Source organism: Biomphalaria glabrata, chromosome 5 (genome assembly GCF_947242115.1).
Source record: "Biomphalaria glabrata chromosome 5, xgBioGlab47.1, whole genome shotgun sequence".
In the NCBI taxonomy this organism is placed as follows: domain Eukaryota; kingdom Metazoa; phylum Mollusca; class Gastropoda; family Planorbidae; genus Biomphalaria; species Biomphalaria glabrata.
Window position 1 is genome coordinate 21,404,200 of NC_074715.1, and position 25,529 is coordinate 21,429,728.

Consider the following 25,529-nt stretch of genomic DNA (forward strand, 5'->3'; position numbering starts at 1 on the left):
CTATGCCTAGGCATTTAGCAGTTTGAATGTAACAATTAAATAAATAAATAATAAATAATAACTAAATAAATGAGTGTGCGTGTAATGCGTGTATGTAAGTGTGTGTGTTTAGAAAAAAATAATTTGTATAATAGTGCAAGTACCCCCCCCCCCTCCTAAGTCCCTGCAAGTTCTTGGAAAGCGCGCGGTCGTGTGGAATACGGGGTAGTCCTGGCTCCTCCTTTCTTGCTAGTGCAATGTGGTCTGTTCTAATTGTTAGTGGCGTATGTGACTTTTCATCATTCTATGACCACTGAGAAAAGGAAGTGGGTCGTATTTCCAACGAGTGTGTGTCACATCTTGTGTTGGATCATTCAACACGCGGATCTAAACTAGAACAAAACCAATCGATAAGAAAAATAAAATGACAGTGGTGAGGTGACTAGGATTTATCAAGGTAACATGATTTAGACATTTATTTCCAACAATTGTTTTGGTCTTGACTAGATATATTTAAATCGTTATGCATAGATTTAGAATGTTCATGCTTGTGTATTGTAGCATGAAGTGGGCTACAGAAACGTGTTACTGTCACAGTCAATAAACCATTGGGCAAACCATCGGCACTTAAAACACATGCTTCACATAGGTCTAGGCGTGAGTTAGCTCATATATACATAACATTTAATTTACATAGACATCATCTCTTCTTTTTAGTAAATCTCTCACCAACAAAGAAATCATTTATGACGTCATATATTGTGTATACAAATAATTACCCATTATCTGTAAATTGAAATTCAGCAGATGATAGTTAGGGCTAAGGGAATCAGTAAATAAAACATTATCATAATTTTGGGGTCTCAGTAAATAAGACATTATCACAATTTTCATATTTTTGAACTTAACATTGCAACAAACGGCATTACAATTTGAATTTCCTAGTAGCTCTAGCAAACACATGGACAAAGTTCTGTCTGCTGTCTGCTATAGACTGCTAGCCTGAATGTACAGATTACGAAATGTGTTCAGGTACAGTAGGCTAATATTTGTTCAGGTGTTGTTTTTTTAATGAAGGCCCAATTATACATTTTGAACCCTTACAAAGAAGAGCTAGCCCCGAAAGGAGGAAAGTGAAGTTGGACAGTTAGAACCTATGTGGTGTGTTGGATACATTGGGAAGCCTCAAATTGCAGAGCAATATTCCTGAAACAAGAATAAGCCAATAGATATATTGTGTGATACACTTTTGGAAGTGTCATTGTTAAATACAGTTCTAGATCATGTCTGTGTTATGCTGATTAAAAATTATCGTACACTTTGCTTAACCATTAAAATACACTTATAGAATTTGATAGGCGTCTTTACTTCAAGATTAGATTAGATTAAGTTAAACATGTTCTGGTTTGTATAAACGCTAAGAATTAAACATTGTAACCCACATGCTTTATTTGGCTGCTTTGGAAGACAGTAGGTGGGATTCGAACGGCCCTCTCATCTATACGATCACATCGACAATTGGAAAGTCTTCACTACATTCGTGAGTCGTTACATTGACAAACGTTCATCTGTTTCAAGGGAAAAGTGATGAACACTACATGCAGTGGTGGTGGTGGTGGTGGTGGTGGTGGTGGTGGTGGTGGTAGTGGTTGTTTTGTAAAGATATAAGTAACATTTAAATAAGGCGTTAGGCGATGGCTACGCTTGAGTATCTTCTTACTGATACGTTGGAGCATGGCTGTCTGGTCGTGAGGTATTAGCTGCTAGGTGTGTGGCATGCGCTTTCGACTGTCAAGATGGTCCTGAGCATTTCTTTTTTAAAGGAAGAATCACTGAAAAATCAACAGACTAAACAAGAAAAGTCTAAACAAGAAACAGACTAAACAAGAAACAGACTAAACAAGAAACAGACTAAACAAGAAACAGTCTAAACAAGAAACAGACTAAATAAGAAACAGACTAAATAAGAAACAGTCTAAATAAGAAACAGACTAAATAAGAAACAGACTAAATAAGAAACAGTCTAAACAAGAAACAGTCTAAACAAGAAACAGACTAAACATGAAACAGACTAAATAAGAAAGAGACTAAACATGAAACAGACTAAATAAGAAACAGTCTAAACATGAAACAGTCTAAACAAGAAACAGACTAAACATGAAACAGACTAAATAAGAAAGAGACTAAACATGAAACAGACTAAATAAGAAACAGACTAAACATGAAACAGACTAAATAAGAAAGAGACTAAACATGAAACAGTCTAAACATGAAACAGACTAAACAAGAAACAGACTAAATAAGAAACAGATTAAATAAGAAACAGACTAAACAAGAAACAGACTAAACAAGAAACAGATTAAATAAGAAACAGATTAAATAAGAAACAGACTAAACAAGAAACAGATTAAATAAGAAACAGATTAAATAAGAAACAGACTAAACAATAAACAGACTAAATAAGAAACAGATTAAATAAGAAACAGACTAAACAAGAAACAGACTAAACAAGAAACAGATTAAATAAGAAACAGACTAAACATGAAACAGATCGATAGTCAACTGCAACATTTTTAGTTGGTCTTCACTTAGTTGCAACTATAAGTCACTGCTGTAATGAGCACTGACCCGTGAACATCCAGGTGAAACCTAAAACCTGTAGAATCTCGACACAATGATAGCAGAAAGAGGCAGTGACATAACATTGTACTATGAACTGTTACAAGGGCTTCAAAAAGAAACAGCACGGAAAGGGGTGGGGAATAGAAGTTGTGGGTTAGAGACATTTGACTTCAATAAGAGAACACAATGTTTGTGTAGCACCAGCGGGCTCGTATCTCCCCGATCTGTTTTTCACCTCTCAACACATTTGTTGTAAAAGTAGGCATGAAAACTATGTGCCAAAATGTGAGGGGATAAGGGATGGCGCTTTGCTGTCTCCTCTAAAAGACATCCCTGAACATCAGTTATGTCATGATGCTCAAATAGATCTATATAGGTTCCACATAGACTCGTAGTGTATGACGACATGCCAAGTTCAATTTAATGAACACACTAGGAGAATCAATACATTTAGTGCGTGCACCTTGTTATGGTCTAGATGGAACAACACGGGTCATGAAGTGAAAGCTGTAACGAGTGGGATCTCAGTTGTCTCATAGTCTTTAATAGTTGTTAAGTAGCATTTAACATAGTTAACAATTGCACAATGGCTAAACATACTATATACCTATATTGATTTTATTACAAAGCTTAAACCAACTCACTCACTTTGTATGTCTGGTAAATAATATATATAGATTCATGTTATTTCTCCCACACCTATTCGCGAATCCAGTTGAAATTTTTCACAATTATTTCTTGTACCTGACGAAACATGAATTTAAAAAAAAAATAAAAAAAATAGTTAATTAATTATTGGTAATTAATTTATTTTTTTGGGGTATCGAACAAGGTAACGAAATTCTACTTGAAATATGTGGTGGCCTAATTTGAATTAGTCCTCTTTATACTTTGTGTAGAGAATCTAGGTCTTAAAAGTTTGAGACAACAATAGATAGCACTTTACTGGCGCAGTGGTTAGTGAATCGGTTTGAGGAGGCTTGAGCCATCGTGTTCGAATTTAAATAAGTTTTTTTTTTTATAAAATGCATTTAAAAAACTTTCACTGTAACATTCATCCAGTATTTTTTTTATCTCTTTCTTGTTTTGTTTTCAGAATGCAATCTGTTCCTTTGTATAGGCAAAGTTTTCTGTCAGCCATTGCGGGCACAAGAATCGAGCTACATGATGTTTAGTGGACTTTGATTGGCTCGCAGGGATAATCTAGATTTAGTCTTGATCTAAAACATTAGATCGTTCAAAAGATCTAGATTTCAATCATTGGACGACTGGATAGATCTAGATCTAAATCATTGGAGCGCTGAAAATATCTAGATCTAAATCATTGGAGCGCTGAAAATATCTAGATCTAAATCATTGGAGCGCTGGATAGATCTAGATCTAAATCATTGGAGCGCTGGATAGATCTAGATCTAAATCATTGGATCACTGGAATGATCTAAATGTAAAACAGTGGATGCCTGGACAGCAAGAGATCTAACGATCTAACTTATATGCCAAATGTAAGTTATCAGCTGATCAAAGTCATCCATGGCTGTTACTGTGCCTTGCTTCAGACATCTGACATTCACTGCATGGGCTATTTACATCATCGCATTCATTCTGATCCTCACTGCCGCCTCAACTAGCCATTGGTTAGTTTGGGAGTCAACCGGACAACATCAAGGAGTCTTCCCTTGTTGCCCTACATTCCAATGCCAACAAAGTTCTTCCGCTACAGGTAAAGATGGGTTGATTATGAAACAGCGTTTCTCAAACTGCGACATGTGCGCTGCTGAAAAAAAGGGTCTGAGATTTTAGCTGTTTGTAACTTACTTAAATTTTGAGAAGGAAGGAAAAAGAAAAAAAAATCCTAATGAGTTTACATTGGATCCTTCACGAGGAGAGGGGGACATGTAGAAATAAGAGAGCTTAGACAGTGGTACTAAGATTGTTAGGAGAAAAACTGTTTTATAGTACATAGCAGATATAATATTTTTTAACAAGTCAAATCCTAATTTAAATTTAAGTTTTAATGAAAGAAAGATTGTGTCTTACCAATAATACAACTGGACAACTATATGTACAAAAGGGACATTACTGATATTCAGTAGTTAGAAAAATAAAATATAATTGTAAGTTCCCCTTATAGCCATTGATGGAGCATTGTGCTTTATTATTGGTAAATTAAAAAGTTTAATAAATTCAGCATCATAGACCTATATATGTGTATATAGGTCTGTGATTCAATCGTCGATAAAATTATAGTTCTGAAATGTTCATACAATGTGTTGTAGAGCAGCACAGATTTTATTTGCAAAATTTCGGTTCGATAGAAAAATCAAAAGCCAAAATAAATGTATATAAGAATAATAATTTTATTTTTGTGACACATCCACGGAAGTGTGTGGATTAAATGAAAAAAAAAGTATTTCTCAAAGATTCTTTAAGCACGCTGAAACTCTACCAAATGTTTTGTTTTTGTTGTTGGTGTTTTGTTGAATTCACACTAAACCATTTTCCAAGAAATTTAACAGTTTATATTTATTGGAAAAAATAGCTACTTAATTGGTTACATGGTGGAAACTCTGGTTTGACCGTTATAATTTCTCAGAATGTAATCATTTTAAAATGAGATTTCGCTTAGGTCTTTGTATTCTGTACACAGCTTCATTCCCACACTCGACTCCAATGTTTCTTTGTCTTCAGGAATTAGTTCAATAGATAAAAAAAAGGTTCATAAAGATTGTGTGCACCATCTTATGTAGAAGCTCCAGTCGGATGGCTGCCTTGTCGTGTGGTATGCGCACTGGACTGTCGTTAAGATGGCCTGGATGGTCCAGGGTTCATATCCTGCCCACTGCCATCCTTCGGCGTCCTGCTTTTTCAATCTTCAAATCTTCAAGGAACATCCGAAAAATGCCAAACAAAAACAAAGTCCATATGCCCTTGTCAAATAATTAGTTGGTCTGTTAATAGAAGAGCTTGATTGTGCAAATCTCACTGGAAAGACTTCTTGCAATAGTGAAGCATTACAAGCAATAAATAGAATGAGACATGATAGACCACCATCAGCTTCATCATGGTGGAATTATTTTTTTTTGTAATCTGCACACTGGTCTCCACTACTTGCTATTCTATACACATTTTGAATTCTAATCTCGTTTTGATCAATAAAATGGCTTTTATATTTTCCCTACTTTAGATGTTACACATTTATACTTTAGCAGACACTTTAGGGAGTTTGAAAAGGTTCTGTTGCCATGAATCATGTTAGCCTACATTGTAGTATTCCAGTCAAACTATGCGATCTATAGGGCAGATTAAGTAAAACTCAACTGTTTCGGATGAGAGTGTCATGTGGCCAGCACAATGGCCAACCGCCTTTACTTTCACCAACAAAAGTCAGGTACCCATTAGAGTTGGGTAGACTCCGGGGCGTTTTAAAAAATCCGAAATTTTAAATCCCAGTCTTCACCGAAATTCGATAGCTAGTGCCATCAGCCACCTCGCCCCCTGATTTGTATTGCATGTGTCCTCAATTCAAAACTACACATTTCATGCAGGGGCCATTGAATACGGATCTGTTGTAATAAAGCTTTAACTCTGATAACTCTGATAAAAAAATAGGCTTCTGACTCTTTATCTTAACTCTTTGACTGCTATCCTACACGGCCAGTCCTCAATAACATTTTTGTTTTTTAAACGTGTTCTACTTTTGCTCCATTACGGAGCGACATCCAATCTCGTACCAAGTAAAACACACACACACAGATCTGCTACTTCAATAAAACTGTCAAAGGGAAGCCCGCTGGATACACCTTAATAACCATTAACTTATTCACGTTATTGAATTTACATTTCAAAGAGTTAGACCTGCCTCGATTTCACTGTGCTGACAGATGGGGTTAGGAGTAGAGGTGGCCACCTCAATTTTCCAAAAGGGAGAGTGTCAGACATTCTTTGCTAGGTAAATTCTACAATTCGTGGACATAATTAATTGATTATTTCAATTGACATAAATGTTTGCCCCTCCCCCGACAGTTCTCTAGTGAAAAGAATGAACTGGTAGAGCAAACAACAGGGAAAGAAATATGAGTTTTGAAATCGTTTGAAAAATGTAGAATGTAAAAAAGGGGGATACAGGTTTTATTGTTTTGAGAATACACTCGCTTTTGCTGTTAATCAAATGAGTATGGTAATAGTGTGTGTGTGTGTGAGGGGGGAGGTGAGCTTCTCTTGGTAGTAAATTGTACTATTTTTTTATGACTTCCACTCAGAACACGCAAGCATTTTCACCCCCTCCCCCATTAAAAGAAATCAAACCCACTTAAACGTTCTTGATCCGCCCTACTTATGACGTCATATCAGCTAGCCATGGGGAGCGGGGTTGTGGCTGAGTATTCAAACAATTGGCTTCCGGACCGATGTTCTTGGAGGTCTCGGGTTCGAATCTTGGTGAATATTAAGATTTTTTAATTTCGGGATTTTTAGGACGCCACTGAGTTCACCCAACTCTAATCTGTAGCAGACATCATTTGGGAAAAGTAAAGGTGATTGGTCGTTGTGCTGGTCAGACGAAACCTCGTTAACCATCAGCCATAGAAACATAGAAACTTTCGATTATCTGCCTTATACAATGCAAGGTCTGAAAGGGATTCTTTACTTTACTCATCTTTCCGTTAAAAAAAAAGACACTCGTGACAACATACCTTCCTCTGTCTCTTGACAACATACCTTCTTCTGTGTCTTGACTACATACCTTCCTCTGTGTCTTGACAACATACCTTCTTCTGTCTCTTGACAACATACCTTCTTCTGTGTCTTGACTACATACCTTCCTCTGTGTCTTGACTACATACCTTCTTCTGTCTCTTGACTACATACCTTCCTCTGTCTCTTGACTACATACCTTCCTCTGTCTCTTGACAACATACCTTCTTCTGTGTCTTGACTACATACCTTCCTCTGTGTCTTGACTACATACCTTCCTCTGTCTCTTGACTACATACCTTCTTCTGTCTCTTGACTACATACCTTCTTCTGTCTCTTGACTACATACCTTCCTCTGTCTCTTGACTACATACCTTCCTCTGTGTCTTGACTACATACCTTCCTCTGCGTCTTGACTACATACCTTCCTCTGTGTCTTGACTACATACCTTCCTCTGTCTCTTGACTACATACCTTCCTCTGTCTCTTGACTACATACCTTCCTCTGTGTCTTGACTACATACCTTCCTCTGTGTCTTGACTACATACCTTCCTCTGTGTCTTGACTACATACCTTCCTCTGTCTCTTGACAACATACCTTCTTCTGTGTCTTGACTACATACCTTCCTCTGTGTCTTGACTACATACCTTCTTCTGTCTCTTGACTACATACCTTCTTCTGTCTCTTGACTACATACCTTCCTCTGTCTCTTGACAACATACCTTCTTCTGTGTCTTGACCACATACCTTCCTCTGTGTCTTGACTACATACCTTCCTCTGTCTCTTGACTACATACCTTCTTCTGTCTCTTGACTACATACCTTCTTCTGTCTCTTGACTACATACCTTCTTCTGTCTCTTGACTACATACCTTCTTCTGTCTCTTGACTACATACCTTCTTCTGTCTCTTGACTACATACCTTCTTCTGTCTCTTGACTACATACCTTCCTCTGTCTCTTGACAACATACCTTCTTCTGTCTCTTGACAACATACCTTCTTCTGTCTCTTGACTACATACCTTCTTCTGTCTCTTGACTACATACCTTCTTCTGTCTCTTGACTACATACCTTCCTCTGTCTCTTGACAACATACCTTCCTCTGTCTCTTGACAACATACCTTCCTCTGTCTCTTGACAACATACCTTCCTCTGTCTCTTGACAACATACCTTCCTCTGTCTCTTGACAACATACCTTCCTCTGTCTCTTGTCAACATACCTTCCTCTGTCTCTAGACAACATACCTTCTTCTGTCTCTTGACAACATACCTTCCTCTGTCTCTTGACTACATACCTTCTTCTGTGTCTTGACAACATACTTTCTTAGGTCTCTTGAAATTTGACTGAATCTAAGAACGATAATCCAATCCATTTATGGATGTTTTCCTGAGTCTTGATCACTTTTGTATTAGGTAAATAAGTCTTGTTTGCTTCTTAGCGTTAGGGCTTGGACTATTGAATCTTGTTTCTGGGGCAAGCTTTTACGGTTCCTACTATTTACTTTCACTTTTGACATTGTAAAACCAAAAAAAATATTTTGGTCACTTCATCCTATCGAGATGAAATTTCACTCATTAGCTCGTCTTGAGTGAAAACACATTTATTAAAATTTCATTTAAAAAATTGCTTGAATTTTGTTTCATTTACATTTAAAGTGATGCTTCATCTATAGGACTCAAGGGAACTAACAATATCATTGTATTCATAGGCTTAAGTAGTATATATAAGTCTATGATTGTATTTATCTGATTACTGATTACAGTTACATCCCTTTTACATGACCGCCCGTATTCAAATAATAGACACAATCTTTCATTTTTGTATAAATATTTCTAAACTATGTATTTAATGATCATGTTTGGTATTGGATATGACTTAGTTATCTAACTAGTATTAATTATACTTTACAAATTATTTCAAGTATGAAATGATTTTTATAAAAAAAAAAAAAAAAAAAAAAAACTATATTAGAGCCAGAATAAGTTGAACTTTTTTCTCCTTCTCAATGTAAGAGTTTTTAGCAGCTTATGAAAACATTCTAATGTATTAGGGTTCATCTAACACAAATGTACAAGTCAACTGGCAAGTCTAATGACATGGACAAATCTCTCGCATGACAGAAAAGGAGAAAATAACATGTACGGCGTACTAATCGAAAGAGACAAATCTCCCATCAACCCCAGTTGACCTAATTTATACAATCTCCCATCAACCCCAGTTGACCTAATTTATACAATCTCCCATCAACCCCAGTTGACCTAATTTATACAATCTCCCATCAACCCCAGTTGACCTAATTTATACAATCTCCCATCAACCCCAGTTGACCTAATTTATACAATCTCCCATCAACCCCAGTTGACCTAATTTATACAATCTCCCATCAACCCCAGTTGACCTAATTTATACAATCTCCCATCAACCCCAGTTGACCTAATTTATACAATCTCCCATCAACCCCAGTTGACCTAATTTATACAATCTCCCATCAACCCCAGTTGACCTAATTTATACAATCTCCCATCAACCCCAGTTGACCTAATTTATACAATCTCCCATCAACCCCAGTTGACCTAATTTATACAATCTCCCATCAACCCCAGTTGACCTAATTTATACAATCTCCCATCAACCCCAGTTGACCTAATTTATACAATCTCCCATCAACCCCAGTTGACCTAATTTATACAATCTCCCATCAACCCCAGTTGACCTAATTTATACAATCTCCCATCAACCCCAGTTGACCTAATTTATACAATCTCCCATCAACCCCAGTTGACCTAATTTATACAATCTCCCATCAACCCCAGTTGACCTAATTTATACAATCTCCCATCAACCCCAGTTGACCTAATTTATACAATCTCCCATCAACCCCAGTTGACCTAATTTATACAATCTCCCATCAACCCCAGTTGACCTAATTTATACAAAATATTCTTGGGCAGTTAGGGGAAGTCGTAAAAAAAAGAAGTGGGGGGGGGGGAGGGTGGTATGAAACTTATTTGCGGGTCAATGTGACATTATGTATAACAGATGATCTCAGTGTGACATTAGGTGTACTAGATAGGTGACTGTAACCGTGTGTGTACTATGTGGGTTAGTGAAGCGGCTGTAGCCTATGTATTAGATGCATCATTGTGAGATGGAGTCGGTGTGGGCAAAGTAGATACGAAAGGTAAAGAGAAAAATGTCTAGATTCTATTATTTATAATAGCATCATTAACTCATTTCTTCAACTCTCTATTTTGATATAAATTTCATTAACTCACTTGACACTATATGAACTCGACTATTAAACAAAGAAATATAATTCCAATTCACTCTAGACTTCTACGTTTGGACATCTTGTTAGAGAAAACAAATTTAGCAGGAGGATCTTTTGAAACACATTTTCTTTTGCTCTACAGTCGACAAAATGGAAGCCTTCTTAGGCTTGTTTATTACCGGCTATACGGTAGTCTTGGCAACAGGTCTGACTTCAGTTGTGTTTGTGTGGAGGAATAAAGAATTGAAATGTCTTCCATGTTTTCCAGCCATTGCATGTCTCTTAGGATCTGGAGGTAAATGTCTGGCGCTTTAACTATTTGCTAGAAACACAATTCAAATGGAGCAACGCTTACTGTACATCACGTCTGCTGGCACATGGGCCGCAAAATTATTTTATTTAATCAAATCTTGGCCATCCACAGCTTTGTTTAGCACTTATATATTATATCTAGACTGGAAACCGGAAATAAATTCTTATCCGCCATTGATCGATTCACAGGCCTATACATATATAGATTTTTATGTACGTAAACTCTTTTTTCAGGCTCTAAGGGGAGTCGCCCCAATCAATCTTTTCTGTCTTAGAAAAGTAATGATCTTTTGTTTTCAAAGTTTAGAAATAATGCAAAATCATTTCTCGGATATTCACGCAAATATATGAAACAAAGCCATTTCCTGTTTGTTTCCATTGAGAAAATGTTTCAAAAATCCTAGATCGAAATAATGCATGTTGATTTAAATCATCTTATGTACATTTAGATAGATTAATTACCTAGATCTTTCTAGATTATGTATCTAAAAATTGCAAAATAGTAATTATGAGACGGGAGTACTATTATTTTTTATGTTCAATTACTAGATCTAGATCTAAAAATTAAATTATATGTTACATAGGGGGAAAAAACAACTTTACTTCTTTAAACTATTCACAAAACAACGCCTTGATCCAACTTTCTAAAAAAAGTTCACATTTTTTGTAAGGTTAAAAAATCTCCTTGTCCAGTCTAGATATAGTATAGTATATTCAAGTCTATGGTTTAGCATTATGGTTAATGTTTTTATTGATTCTTGTGATGGCTTGTAAAAGAAATAATTGTGCAAAATTTGAGCTTGATAGCGAGAATAGGTGTGGGAGAAACAACATGTACAAACGTTTTAACAGACAGAGTGAGTTGATAGAAGCTTTGTAAAAACAGCATAGCCACACCACCCTTTTTTTTAAACTCCTAACTATATAATCTCTTCGGATTTGAAACACAAATTCAATATGTTAATATCGCTCGTGAAAGAACGTCTTTAAATTATAAGATTACACGAAGATAATAATAATACTAAGGCTTGACTTCGAGTCCGAAAATGAAAGAGGAAAGCAAGTATTTCCCGTGGCTACGTAGAGCCCCAGCTGGGGCAAGCATAACCATGAAGATAAAATACAAACACAATATGGCGTAGTTCATTAACCGCTGCCGTTTCGAGCGTGAAAGTTGCTTGATTGTTCTAGACACAAGAGAAATAAAACGAGGATAACTCTTCATATTTTCTTGTTCCATCCCAACTGGGACAATTAGTGCTAATAATGGCGATGTTCTCGAGCTGAAGAAGTGGTGAATGAATCTGTCAGGGCTTTTGGAAATAGATTCTAAGCTCCATTTCTTTTTTCACAAATATAGCATGCTTTGAGAGTTCTATATAGGATTGAGTACATTTCTATTAAAGCTTCAAGTTCACTCCATAAACATCCGGCACTTGGGGATATAGATCTTACAAATGTTTAGTCCCAATCTGACAAGTAATACAAGTTTATAATGTTGAACTCAATATTATCTTACATAGTTTAGAGTTCACACGCCCTGAAAATCAAGGCAGCTTAAAATGTGATAACTATATTTAAACTAGTTGGTGCTCCAATGATATACAGGCCCATGAGGATCGGGCGATTCGGCCAATAAAGTTGTCATCACTAAATGTTTCTTGGTGTCAGGATTCGGCCAATAAAGTTGTCATCACTAAATGTTTCTTGGTGTCAGGATTCGGCCAATAAAGTTGTCATCACTAAATTTTTCTTGGTGTCAGGATTCGGCCAATAAAGTTGTCATCACTAAATGTTTCTTGGTGTCAGGATTCGGCCAATAAAGTTGTCATCACTAAATGTTTCTTGGTGTCAGGATTCGGCCAATAAAGTTGTCATCACTAAATGTTTCTTGGTGTCGTGAAAGAAATAAGTGTCGAGAACGCTAACTAAAATTGTTATGATGTCAAGTTATGATGTCAAGTTATGATGTCAAGTTATGATGTCAAGTTATGATGTCAAGTTATGAAGTCAAGTTATGAAGTCAAGTTATGAAGTCAAGTGCAAAATGAAATAAAATATTGAAAGAAAACGGATATTTGTGTTTATTTATCACATAAATTCTGGTTAAAATCATTACTGTTTGATTTTTTTTAGTTTATTAAATCAAAGATAAATCGAGTCTTAATTCCCGAAAATACCACCCTCCCCGGCTCCATTTAGTTCTGATCAATGCACATTGATGGCTCTAGATAATATCTCTATTATATTTCAGGTGTTTTGCTTATTGCTGCGGCCATTGCCTTTGGTGTTGATATTCCAAATAGGACCAGGACATTGATTTACAACAATTGTGCCCTATCAGCCGAAGTTGAACTAGCCGAGTCTTATTCCCTCTTCGTAGTTGGAAGCTGTTTGTTCGTGATCGTTGGTCTGATACTCTTCCTGGCCACACCCCGAGTCCGCCAGCCTTTGATGTTCGGGGATGTCGAGGCTGCAGATACCTGCGTAGAGATGCAGACTGTCGCCACAGACATTCCAGGGCCAAATGTTCAGACTAGGACGTTGGTCTCAGGGAGTGAAGAAACAAGGCATGACAGCAGTAATGGAGATAATGGCACCAGGAGTGACAGACGTTTTGAACAACACTCACAGAATGGTCACTTAGTTCAAGTGGTTGGTCAAACTGGTCAAGAATCGGACGCTTGGAGCATCCCCAGAGTTGTACCGTCTGCACCGGAGTACACATTTTTAGCCCAAAATGAATCAGTTTTAGAGCATTCAGAACCAAATAGATTAGATAATCAAGTTGTAGAACAATTCAGAGCAGACACTCCTGAATCGGAATATGCCACTTTAGATCAGATAGAACTAGAGTGTGCTCAATTAAGTCAGTTGGAGTCCATTCACACCAGGGTAAGTAGCTCTGAACATGGTCCGACATCAACATTATCAAGTAACACCATTTCATCAGCGTTACAGCTTGAATACGAGCCTTCTGTACACGCAGAAGGTGCTCTAAACATTTCAACGATAGAATGTGAGTATGAGACATTAGATCAAGCAGAAAGTGGTCGAGTTATCCCAGAGCATCCAGAACTTGAGTACGAAATCTCCGAGCAGATTCAAGGAGAAGAACTTTCAGAAACGATTGAACTTGACTATGAGAATTTAGATGAACTAAATTTTAGGCATGAACGGTCAAAGTCATGTGATCTCGAGAATAAACCTTCAGAGCAGGAACAAGTCCGTCAAGAAATGTCAGACCCAACAGAACTAGACTATGAAGATTTAGAGACGATCAATTCACGATTAGAGTCCGTGTACAATAATACTTAGAAGATGGACGCTGCTAGGAACTGTTTTAAACGACTGTCTATAGGAAATGTTCACACGTTATGTGTGGTAAACCAGAATGAAGAGTGTAAACCTGTAGTAGCTGTTTACACATTTATTTGTGGTGTTTATAATTCTGTTTCTAAAAGCGTTATTCAAAAATCAATGTCATCACATAAATCTTTGACTACATTATGACTCCATCTTTTCAGTTCAAATTTTAAAGACATAAAAAAGTTATTAAATAAACATTAGAAAAGTGTATTGAGAACAACATGCAGGTAGTCAGTTCAGAACATACGAAAAACATTTTAAAATACTTTTTAAGAAAAAAGCTTATATTAAGTGTAGTTGTATCTATTAGTTTGGATCATATAGTTTTACCAACGATTTTAGTTTAAAGCAATTTCATGTTTTTAGCTTTCTCAATACGCCATAATCCTATCACTTGTCTGGACCAGTTGGAAAGGGGTGGGGTTAGAAAGAAGGGGGTATCTGGGTGATCGCTTTTTAAATGCATTTATAAAAAAAAAGGTGAACGACCAGAATTCGAACTCGACGGCTAAAGCCTCTTCAGGCCAATACACTAACCACTGTGCTAGGGAAGTGCTTATGAAACTAGAAGGTTTTAGAGTTATCTATTGTTCGTTTCAAACTTTTTCTTTACAAAGTATAAGGGAGACTATTTCTACTTATATCAGAAGATCAGTCAATTACGATCTCTTTCCCTTGTTCAAGATGCCAAACAAAATAATTAATCACCAATAGTTAATAAACTATTGGTAATTTCTTCTATTGTTTCTTGTTTTGTTAGGTAAAATAAATAATTATGCCAAATTTCATCTTGATCCGAGATTGGGTATGGAAGAAAGAGTGAGTTGATAGAAGCTTTGTAAAGAGGAAGGCAAAGAGACATGGCATACACACACACACACATACAACAGCCACGTATGACATTGAAGTTGGACTCTTCCTTTCAAAAATAAAGACCCGAACTTTAAAATAGTTTTTTCTTTTGTTTTATACTGCTATGTATTATCTGATTCTATAATTATATAATGATTCTATAAGATTCTATGTTTATAAGTATAAATTAAATTTATTTTGATTAGAACGTTTAGGAGAATTTGTCCCCCGCCCCCCCCCCCCCAAAAAAAAAGACAACTATTGCTACCTATAGTTAATCTCCGCCCAGCACTTCCCCCAATCATAAACACGTTGTCATTGTGGAACTAGTTTTTTAAATTTTTTTGCAATTTATTTTCAACCAGATTCAACTAATGTCAACTAGTTATTCTAGTTTTAAAAGTTGGAATCCTACAACTGAAACAAAATTATCTAACATTTTATTGACACAACATTCAGTAGTGATTGTTCATATTAAACAATTAGAGACAAGAAGCTGAATGGCGACCTTTAAATAACCTGCCCAAGATCTACTTAAGTCTAGGATTCTAGGCCAGGCATGTCAAACACGGCGTTGGGGGGGGGGGGGCGCATGCGGCCCGCTTGGCCACCTCAAAAATTATCAAAATAATGTTAAACTATTACTCTGAAAAATAAAAGATGACAAGCTACTTGAATTGAAAAATAGTATTTGTTAAACTGAACAACGAGAGTGAGTCTGCAGTGAAAGCCAGCTACATTTTTTTCAAACTTAATTGCAAGCCAAAGCAAATCCTTTAGTGAAAGGAATTTTATGAAGGAGTGTATCGTTAAAGCTGCGGAAGTCCAGAAAATGTGAAAGCATTGAAAGAAAAAACTTTAACTAGTAACACTGTGGCAGATAGAATAATTGACTTGTCAGTCAGCTTGTGTGAACAATTAAAGAACCAAATAGATTTTGAAATATTCTCATTGGGTCTCGATGAGTCAACTGATGTAACTGGTGTAGCACAGTTGGCTATATTCATAAGGACCTGTGACAGGAATTTTGAGATACATGAGGAGCTACTTGAGCTCTGTGCTATACATAACACCACATTAAGCGAGGATGTTTTTGAGAAATTACAGGTGATATTGCAGTACAATTTACCTTTGGTAAAGCTAGCTAGTCTAACAACGGATGGCGCACTAACCATTAAGAAATGGTTTTGATGCAAAGCTACTTGCAAAAATAAGAGAGACTAATGCTAATTTTAAATTTGCTCATTTTCAATGCATCATTCACCAAGAAACATAACGCACAAAGCAATTACAATTCCAACATGTCATAAGACTGGTTTCAGTCACTATCAATTTTATACGTGCCCGTGGCTTAAATCATCGCCAATGTTCAATGTTTCTGAATGACATTGGACACAAAAGTTTGCTGGCTCTCGTGTCATAAAGAATTGAAGAAAGTTGTTGTATTGCGTGAAGAAATCGTATTGTTTCTGAACAAGAAAGGTAAACCTGTTGAACATTTCCATACTGACGAATGGGTTCAGGACTTGGCATTTGCAATTGATCTCACTAGTCACCTGCAAGACTTGAATTTGAAACTTCAAAGTAAAGACTAAATTGTCACAACTGCGTGTGATCATGGGAAGTGCTTTCAAGCAAAATTACGACTGTGGATAAATCAAATATGAAGAGTAAATCTTGTTCACTTGTCAGGAACTAAAAATATTAAATACGGCTACAACATTTGGTAAATATGTCTTACACCTGGAATCGTTAATAGATGCTTCCACTGGCCGTTTTCATGACTTCGTTTGATACGAGCAAGAATTTTGGTTGTTTTTATTTCCATTTTCATTTGCTTCTGAAAATGCTGCTGGTAATGTGCAACTAGAGCTGATAGAATAAGTCAGATTCTTAGTTGAAAGCGATGTATACGAAAGAAGTGACTTCGCCAAAATTGAGTTATTTACCTAAACGGTACGTTCAATTGCGGAAATTTGCAGCCAGAATTCTAGCTATGTTTGCAAGCACTGATCTCTGTGAGCAGTTCTTTTCTATAATGAAAGCTACAAAATCACCTCACCGTTCGAGATTATCTGATCAAAATTTGTCGTCAGTGATGACAGTGTCAGTGACAAACTTCCACCCGGTATTAATAAACTTGTATCCCAGAAATATGTCAAGCATCAGGACAAAGAAAATATTGCGCAATCTTAGTAATTTTGAATTATGAAATCGTACTGCAAATTTAGCTAACTAAGGGACATGTATGCCACTGATTATTGTATTCTATTGTATTGTTTCTAATTTACATAAAACTAGTAAGCTGTTTTGCAACTGATTTTTGGCTGCGGCCCCTTAGGATATAGTAAGTTTTTTATGCGGCCAATACACCTTAACGAGTTTAACATGCCTGCTCTAGGCCATCATTTGGTCAGACAATAAGCGATAGCTTTCAGTGGGAAACGTTCATATTATACTCTCTAGAAGTAGACGAGTGGGAAACGTTCATATTATACTCTCTAGAAGTAGAGTGGAAACGTTCATATTATACTCTCTAGAAGTAGACGCGTGGAAACGTTCATATTATACTCTCTAGAAGTAGACGAGTGGAAACGTTCATATTATACTCTCTAGAAGTAGAGTGGAAACGTTCATATTATACTCTCTAGAAGTAGAGTGGAAACGTTCATATTATACTCTCTAGAAGTAGACGCGTGGGAAACGTTCATATTATACTCTCTAGAAGTAGAGTGGAAACGTTCATATTATACTCTCTAGAAGTAGACGTGTGGAAACGTTCATATTATACTCTCTAGAAGTAGACGCGTGGGAAACGTTCATATTATACTCTCTAGAAGTAGACGAGTGGGAACGTTCATATTATACTCTCTAGAAGTAGACGTGTGGAAACGTTCATATTATACTCTCTAGAAGTAGAGTGGAAACGTTCATATTATACTCTCTAGAAGTAGACGAGTGGGAAACGTTCATATTATACTCTCTAGAAGTAGAGTGGAAACGTTCATATTATACTCTCTAGAAGTAGACGCGTGGGAAACGTTCATATTATACTCTCTAGAAGTAGACGAGTGGAAACGTTCATATTATACTCTCTAGAAGTAGACGCGTGGGAAACGTTCATATTATACTCTCTAGAAGTAGACTAGTGGGAACGTTCATATTATACTCTCTAGAAGTAGACGAGTGGAAACGTTCATATTATACTCTCTAGAAGTAGACGAGTGGAAACGTTCATATTATACTCTCTAGAAGTAGACGAGTGGAAACGTTCATATTATACTCTCTAGAAGTAGACGAGTGGGAACGTTCATATTATACTCTCTAGAAGTAGACGTGTGGAAACGTTCATATTATACTCTCTAGAAGTAGACGCGTGGGAAACGTTCATATTATACTCTCTAGAAGTAGACGCGTGGGAACGTTCATATTATACTCTCTAGAAGTAGACGAGTGGAAACGTTCATATTATACTCTCTAGAAGTAGACGCGTGGAAACGTTCATATTATACTCTCTAGAAGTAGACGAGTGGAAACGTTCATATTATACTCTCTAGAAGTAGAGTGGAAACGTTCATATTATACTCTCTAGAAGTAGAGTGGAAACGTTCATATTATACTCTCTAGAAGTAGACGCGTGGGAATCGTTCATATTATACTCTCTAGAAGTAGACGCGTGGGAAACGTTCATATTATACTCTCTAGAAGTAGACGAGTGGGAACGTTCATATTATACTCTCTAGAAGTAGACGTGTGGAAACGTTCATATTATACTCTCTAGAAGTAGAGTGGAAACGTTCATATTATACTCTCTAGAAGTAGACGAGTGGGAAACGTTCATATTATACTCTCTAGAAGTAGAGTGGAAACGTTCATATTATACTCTCTAGAAGTAGACGCGTGGGAAACGTTCATATTATACTCTCTAGAAGTAGACGAGTGGAAACGTTCATATTATACTCTCTAGAAGTAGACGTGTGGAAACGTTCATATTATACTCTCTAGAAGTAGACGAGTGGAAACGTTCATTTTATACTCTCTAGAAGTAGACGCGTGGAAACGTTCATATTATACTCTCTAGAAGTAGACGAGTGGAAACGTTCATATTATACTCTCTAGAAGTAGACTAGTGGGAACGTTCATATTATACTCTCTAGAAGTAGACTAGTGGGAACGTTCATATTATACTCTCTAGAAGTAGACGAGTGGAAACGTTCATATTATACTCTCTAGAAGTAGACGAGTGGAAACGTTCATATTATACTCTCTAGAAGTAGACGAGTGGAAACGTTCATATTATACTCTCTAGAAGTAGACGAGTGGGAACGTTCATATTATACTCTCTAGAAGTAGACGTGTGGAAACGTTCATATTATACTCTCTAGAAGTAGACGCGTGGGAAACGTTCATATTATACTCTCTAGAAGTAGACGCGTGGGAACGTTCATATTATACTCTCTAGAAGTAGACGAGTGGAAACGTTCATATTATACTCTCTAGAAGTAGACGAGTGGAAACGTTCATATTATACTCTCTAGAAGTAGACGAGTGGAAACGTTCATATTATACTCTCTAGAAGTAGACGAGTTGAAACGTTCATATTATACTCTCTAGAAGTAGAGTGGAAATGTTCATATTATACTCTCTAGAAGTAGACGAGTGGGAACGTTCATATTATACTCTCTAGAAGTAGACGAGTGGAAACGTTCATATTATACTCTCTAGAAGTAGACGAGTGGAAACGTTCATATTATACTCTCTAGAAGTAGACGAGTGGAAACGTTCATATTATACTCTCTAGAAGTAGACGAGTGGAAACGTTCATATTATACTCTCTAGAAGTAGACGAGTGGAAACGAATCTAAGCATGATGAGTATACTAGAGGGACATGGTGGTGGAGTGTTGAAGTGCTTGACTTCTCCACCTCGGTGTCTCAAGTTCAAATCTTACTGAAGACAGGGCTGCCCCTCAGTCCACCCCTACCTAGCATTAGTTGGGCAATTAAAGGTGGTTGGTCGTTGTGCTGGACACACCCCTTTGTTAACCATCAGCTATAGAAACGGATAACCTTTACATTTATCTACCCTAATGAATGTGTCTGAAAGGTGTTCTTGACTACTTTTTCATTTTTTTCAATTTTAGTTCACCACTTGTTTAAAAACCAAAATGAATGACATAGAATTTTAATCCAAAGGTTTTGTAACAAAAATCTAAAGCTGTAACGCTTGAAAACCATGAATGCTGGGACAGTGTGGAAGGGGTTTATTACATACTATCTTTTAGCGTCTTTTTTTTTAGATGAGGAATTTTTGTTTAAGAATACTGTAAAACAACAAGCTAGTGTGTGTGTGTGTACAGGTCTGGCCATTATGTTCAGTTTGCATTCTGGATTGTACCAATAAACAAGAAAATGTTAGATTGACTGTATCATTATTACTTTCCAATGTATCATTATTACTTTCCTATGGATAATTATTACTTAATTGTTAGAAAATGTTAGAATGACTGTATCATTATTACTTTCCTATGTATCATTATTACTTTCCTATGGATAATATTTACTTAAATAAGGGCTGGATTTAATCATGTGAAGGCCCCTACAATTTTTCTAAAGCTTTAATGAAAATCCATTTATGAATGAAAATACTTATACCTAAAAGCATGCTATATTTTAGAAGGAATAAATAATAGTTGTAAATGTAATCTCAATATCCTTTTAGAAAAATATTTCATATGCATATTTTAGTTTTTTAAGTGTATATTTTTGAGTTTTTGGAGGCTAAGGCCCTTAGTAGATGCACTGTTGTAAATCTGGAGCTATTATGACTTATTACAAGCATGCTACAAGCGTATACTTCTTAATCACTGCATTTTCACCAGCCGTAAATATGTATCTTTATTACTTTACTATATTATTTATTATTATTACTTTAATATGTGGAAAAAACTAGTAATCTATTTCTGGTGAGACTGAAAAAAAAAAAAAAAAATTTCTTTTTTACTTTATTTCAAAAAAAAAAATGACACCACTGACATAAACATAATTTAAAAAAAACTGGAAATATCCCCAGTCCAACCAATCATGAACAGTTCTAACACACATTATCTCTCAGCATAATAAACCCTTGGAGCTAAAAACAGAAGCTTGGGTTTAACCCGAAATACTTGTAAAAAAATATATATATAAGATTCACTGATACAGTTGGCTAAGAGCAACATAGGTAATATTTATTTGTAACAAGTATGAACATTTTTTGTAAATTTGTTGCTAAACTAAAGCATGTATGACCAGCCTTTGAACACAACAATGACATTATTTTTTGTAACAAGCACAAACATTTTATTTTTCTAAAAAAAAAATGTTAACTAACACATGGCCAGTCTATAAAAAAATGTTTTTGCATGTGAGAACTTGCTAAAATTATTCAAAGATGTTAAGGAGCCAGAAATTCTTCCTACAAAACAGACGTTACTAAACAGGCAGTAAAATCAGAAGTAAATCTAAATCTTGTTTATCAGTATCAGATGATTTCTAAGCATGAACTCATAAAATGCCCTCAGTTACACAATTTTATGTTTTAATCTGCAACTAGAGCATAAAGAGTTTTAGATACTCTAGTGGCTTTGAATCTGACATCTGAGTCATTCATTTGAATTAATTAACAGAAGAGCTTGCAAAAAAATAATAAACTGAATGATTCAATATATTGCACATAGACTGTGATGTTACTGCAGTTTATTTATTAGCAGCTTGATGTTCAATAGTCCTAAGTTGTGTTTTTAGTTACTTTTACAATGGCTAGGTAGTAGAAATTTTAAAATGATACATTGTTAGTACTCCAGAAGATAAAAGTTAAGGATGTTACATTATATCAAATATGTTTCATGCAATGGTGTGGTTACAGCACTTAAAGTCGGTCTAGTGTCATCTGAGTGGCCTTGAAGCTATTGGAAAGATTTCGCACATCAGGATCTGTACTGCTTGTGGCTTGAAGTTCTACTAGATAACCAGACACCATGTCCATACATGTCATGATTAGACGTTTACGATCAGAAGCTGGGATAAGCTGTGGGTTTCTGGCGATATGTTCAATCAAAGCTTGCAGAACAATTAATACATGAAGAGGTTTCTGAAGTTGTTGCCAAACTGCATCCTAGAAAGAAAAAAAATTGCTAAGATAAATCATTTATTCCTATGTGGCATGTTATTGGCCAAAATTGTCAGTCAATTAGAAAAAAAAGATATCATGTGGTATTGACAAAGAATGGCTGCTAAAAGGGAAAATCATAAACAGCACTGAAAGGCCAGGGGAGACAGACATACAAAGTAGATTAGAATTGTGGAAATGAAAGCCATAAATGAAATAAACAAGCAACTAAGCAGTGAAATTTTAGTACAGGCATAGACCATGAGGCCACATATAGTATGAGTTAATGAAAATTTCTTATGCACTGGGTTTAGTATATCTACAAAATCTTGTGCTGCTGACAGTCAAAAAAAAATTGCCAGTGGGAGAATATTGTGCATACATATATAGAGCATATTTTTTTTTTCCAAGTTTCAACATCTGAATTGTAAATTTAATACAGCAGAATATCCTTCAATAATTAACATGATTAATATGTATAACTAGATTGACACATGAAATGCATAGGATGTAGCTATCTTCTTTTTTGAAGTAATGTCTGTAATATATAAGATAAGAAGATACAATATGAGAGTAATTTCTCATCATCTGTGTTGGAAAGTTTTGTTAATATTTCTTTTCTTGAATGACATTTACAACTTATATTCAGTTACATACATAACAGTTGATGAGAAAAACTCAACTGAAGACCACTTCAAACAAACCTTTGATTTGTACATTCTGTCGTACAGTTCCAGCAACTTGCCAGGAGGAACTCCAACTTCTAACATCAACAAGAACACCCACTTAGGTTCAAATTTTAGTTCACATGATTTTATTTCCAAGTAGCGTACAATTAATGCTGGTGAATAAAATAAAATCACATATTACAAATAGACATAGAAGTCAAGAGAAAAAACGTTTAAGATAAAAAAGAAAAACATAAAAAATACTTTTATTTTTAAATTTTATACAAAGTATAATTGAATCAATTAGTTTGGATCAGTCATGTCATTAAATTTGTATTAGATCTAGACCAACAACAATAAATCTGTGTGATTAATAATAATTTTACTAATTATTTTTGTTTAGCTCTATTTTCATGCTTTCAGATTTCTCAATACGCAATGATCCTATCACTTGTCTGGACCAGTTGGGAAAATGGGAAAGGGGGGGGGGGGGCAGGGAGAAAGAAAGGAATATCTGGGTGGATTTTACCTTAATTGGTTTTTCAAAGCATTTACAAAAAAAAGGGGGAATGATCTGAATTCGAACTCATGGCTTACGATTCCTCAGGCTGATGTGCTAACCACTCTGCTAGTGAGGTACTTATGACTAGAGAAGATTGTATAAGTGTATATTGTGTGTTTCAATTTAAAATGGTGACCTATAAAGGGGACTAATTCAGCTTATATCACCACTTCAGTCAAGTACAATTTCTTTCTATTGTTCGAGACACCAAACAAAATAATTAATTACCAATAGTTAATTAACTAATTGGTTACTTTTTGTTTATTGATTCTTGTGTTGTCAGGTAAAAGAAATAATTGTGCGAAATTTCACCTTGATCTGAGATTGAATGTCAGAGAAATAACATGTACAAACGTTTTACCAGACAGACAGAGTGAGTTGAAAAAAGTAATTGAAGAAAATATTATTTTCACTGGCATTGTAGTTTTATTTGCTACTTACCAACAGGGAAATATCTTTCAGCATTAATGTACAGTTGGGCTAGTGCACAAAGTCTGTTGCTGACATTTTTAATCCTGTCCCCATTGGACATACGAGCTGTGTTATCCAGTTCTGAAATAAATCAATGAAACATTCAGTGATTGATTTGTTCTGATTCAACGTTACAGTAGCATCAAGTCAGGAGTACATACAGAGCAAAGGTGGACACCCCAAGTGCTGAGCACTAAGCAACTACTGAAGAAATGTAAAGGTAGACACATTCTATGAGAATGAGTAGCTTATTTAGTTCTCAATTGAATGAATGCAGATTTTAAAAAATAAACTTATACACTGGAAATCAGACAATGAAATCATTACATTAAACTTAACTTGGCTGCAAAAAGAATATTTTTTTTATAAATAGGAACCACAATTTCCCCTAGTAGAATAATTCACTATGATAAAACTGTATTTACTGACAAAACATTGAATATCTCCATATAAGAACCATTATTGAACTGAAATTTGTATCCTAACAGCCTTTGCATTTTCAGAAGCATACCCCATAGTTCAGTAATTAATAGAATGCTTTTTTAGTTTTTAGAAATTTTGGCAATGAATAGGCTAGAGGTAATCCCACACTGTTGCTGCTGATATAGTACCTAAATGTATTTCTGATACAGTTGCACAAGATATACTTTTTTTTATATCCAGCCAGAGCCAGATATGGTCCGATAGTAAAATATGATATCTAGATGGAGCCGAATACCTACATGTCTTGTAAATAGCTTGTGTTACTGAGCATTTTGCAAAACTTCTAAATACTATATTCATATTTATTTTGTAAACTTTTATTTTGTTTTAAACTCTATTACTGATTGATGAATAGGAAGTTGAAAATAATTTATTAACAGAAAGGCCTATCAAAAACTAATCTGTGTAACATATGGTCTTGTGGATGTATGTACAAGACCACCAACTGTAAAGCGGTCAATGTAGAATATGTAAATGTATATTTCTGTAAATCCCTCAAAGGTTGTATAGTAGGTAAATGTATGTGTTCATGTATTTTAGACCATCAATTGGTAATCAGGCTTGTATTTTAAAAGGTCTTAGACCACTTTGTGGTTCTGGCGTCTAGGGCTTGATACAGATAGTTGTATGTTGTATATCAATATTAATGGTTTAGATTAATTCTTTAGTGGCAAATGATGTTTTATTAACAGCAGGAACATCAATTACACCTATTTTATCTTCAACCTTACACTAGTTACAGAGGTAAAATGTTTCTTAACACTCCATCATTTTCATTTTTTTTGTAATGCTATATTGGAAAGCAGAGATCTGCATCAATTTCTTTTATGATATTTTAAACTTAACTGTAATGTTTTCAGTTACAAGTCAATTGAATAAAAAAATGAAAGATGAATTTTTTTTTTTTAAAGTTTTAACTCAAGACACAGATAAACACAAACACCCACAACTTTGTTTTATTTTTTTTGTGCAAGAACATATGTAAGACACATCTTCCTTATTACTGATTTTATTGTAGAGAAAGATTTCTACAATAATAAAAGAATTATATCAAACCTATACAGACAGAAAGATTAGCTATGAAAGATTAGCTA

The 25,529-nt window shown here is 35.5% G+C and overlaps 2 protein-coding genes across 5 annotated transcripts in view; one reads left to right on the forward strand and one right to left on the reverse strand.

The window, feature by feature from the left end:
- The first annotated feature begins 226 nt into the window (after nucleotides 1-226).
- On the forward strand, nucleotides 227-21,819 carry LOC129926247 (uncharacterized). 2 transcript variants are annotated; one of them, XM_056028897.1, is made up of 4 exons: nucleotides 231-436; nucleotides 3,698-4,321; nucleotides 10,712-10,864; nucleotides 13,136-21,819. In XM_056028897.1, the coding sequence occupies exons 2-4, from the start codon at nucleotides 4,132-4,134 to the stop codon at nucleotides 14,197-14,199; spliced, it is 1,407 nt and encodes a 468-aa protein (XP_055884872.1). In that variant the 5' UTR covers nucleotides 231-436; nucleotides 3,698-4,131; the 3' UTR covers nucleotides 14,200-21,819. The 2 variants fall into 2 exon arrangements, with proteins under 2 accessions (XP_055884873.1, XP_055884872.1); XM_056028898.1 differs by lacking the exon at nucleotides 10,712-10,864 and having other exon boundaries at nucleotides 227-436.
- The window catches only part of LOC106068921 (nuclear pore complex protein Nup155-like), a 33,653-nt gene continuing 29,213 nt past the window's right edge, over nucleotides 21,090-25,529 (reverse strand). For all 3 annotated transcript variants that reach the window (XM_013228420.2, XM_056028894.1, XM_056028895.1), the window contains exons 30-32: nucleotides 23,923-24,033; nucleotides 22,956-23,092; nucleotides 21,090-22,257 (exon numbers count right to left, since the gene is read on the reverse strand). In XM_013228420.2, coding sequence (XP_013083874.2) covers nucleotides 22,012-22,257; nucleotides 22,956-23,092; nucleotides 23,923-24,033 — 494 coding nt within the window. In that variant the 3' untranslated portion in view covers nucleotides 21,090-22,011. The remainder of the gene's footprint in view (nucleotides 22,258-22,955; nucleotides 23,093-23,922; nucleotides 24,034-25,529) is intronic.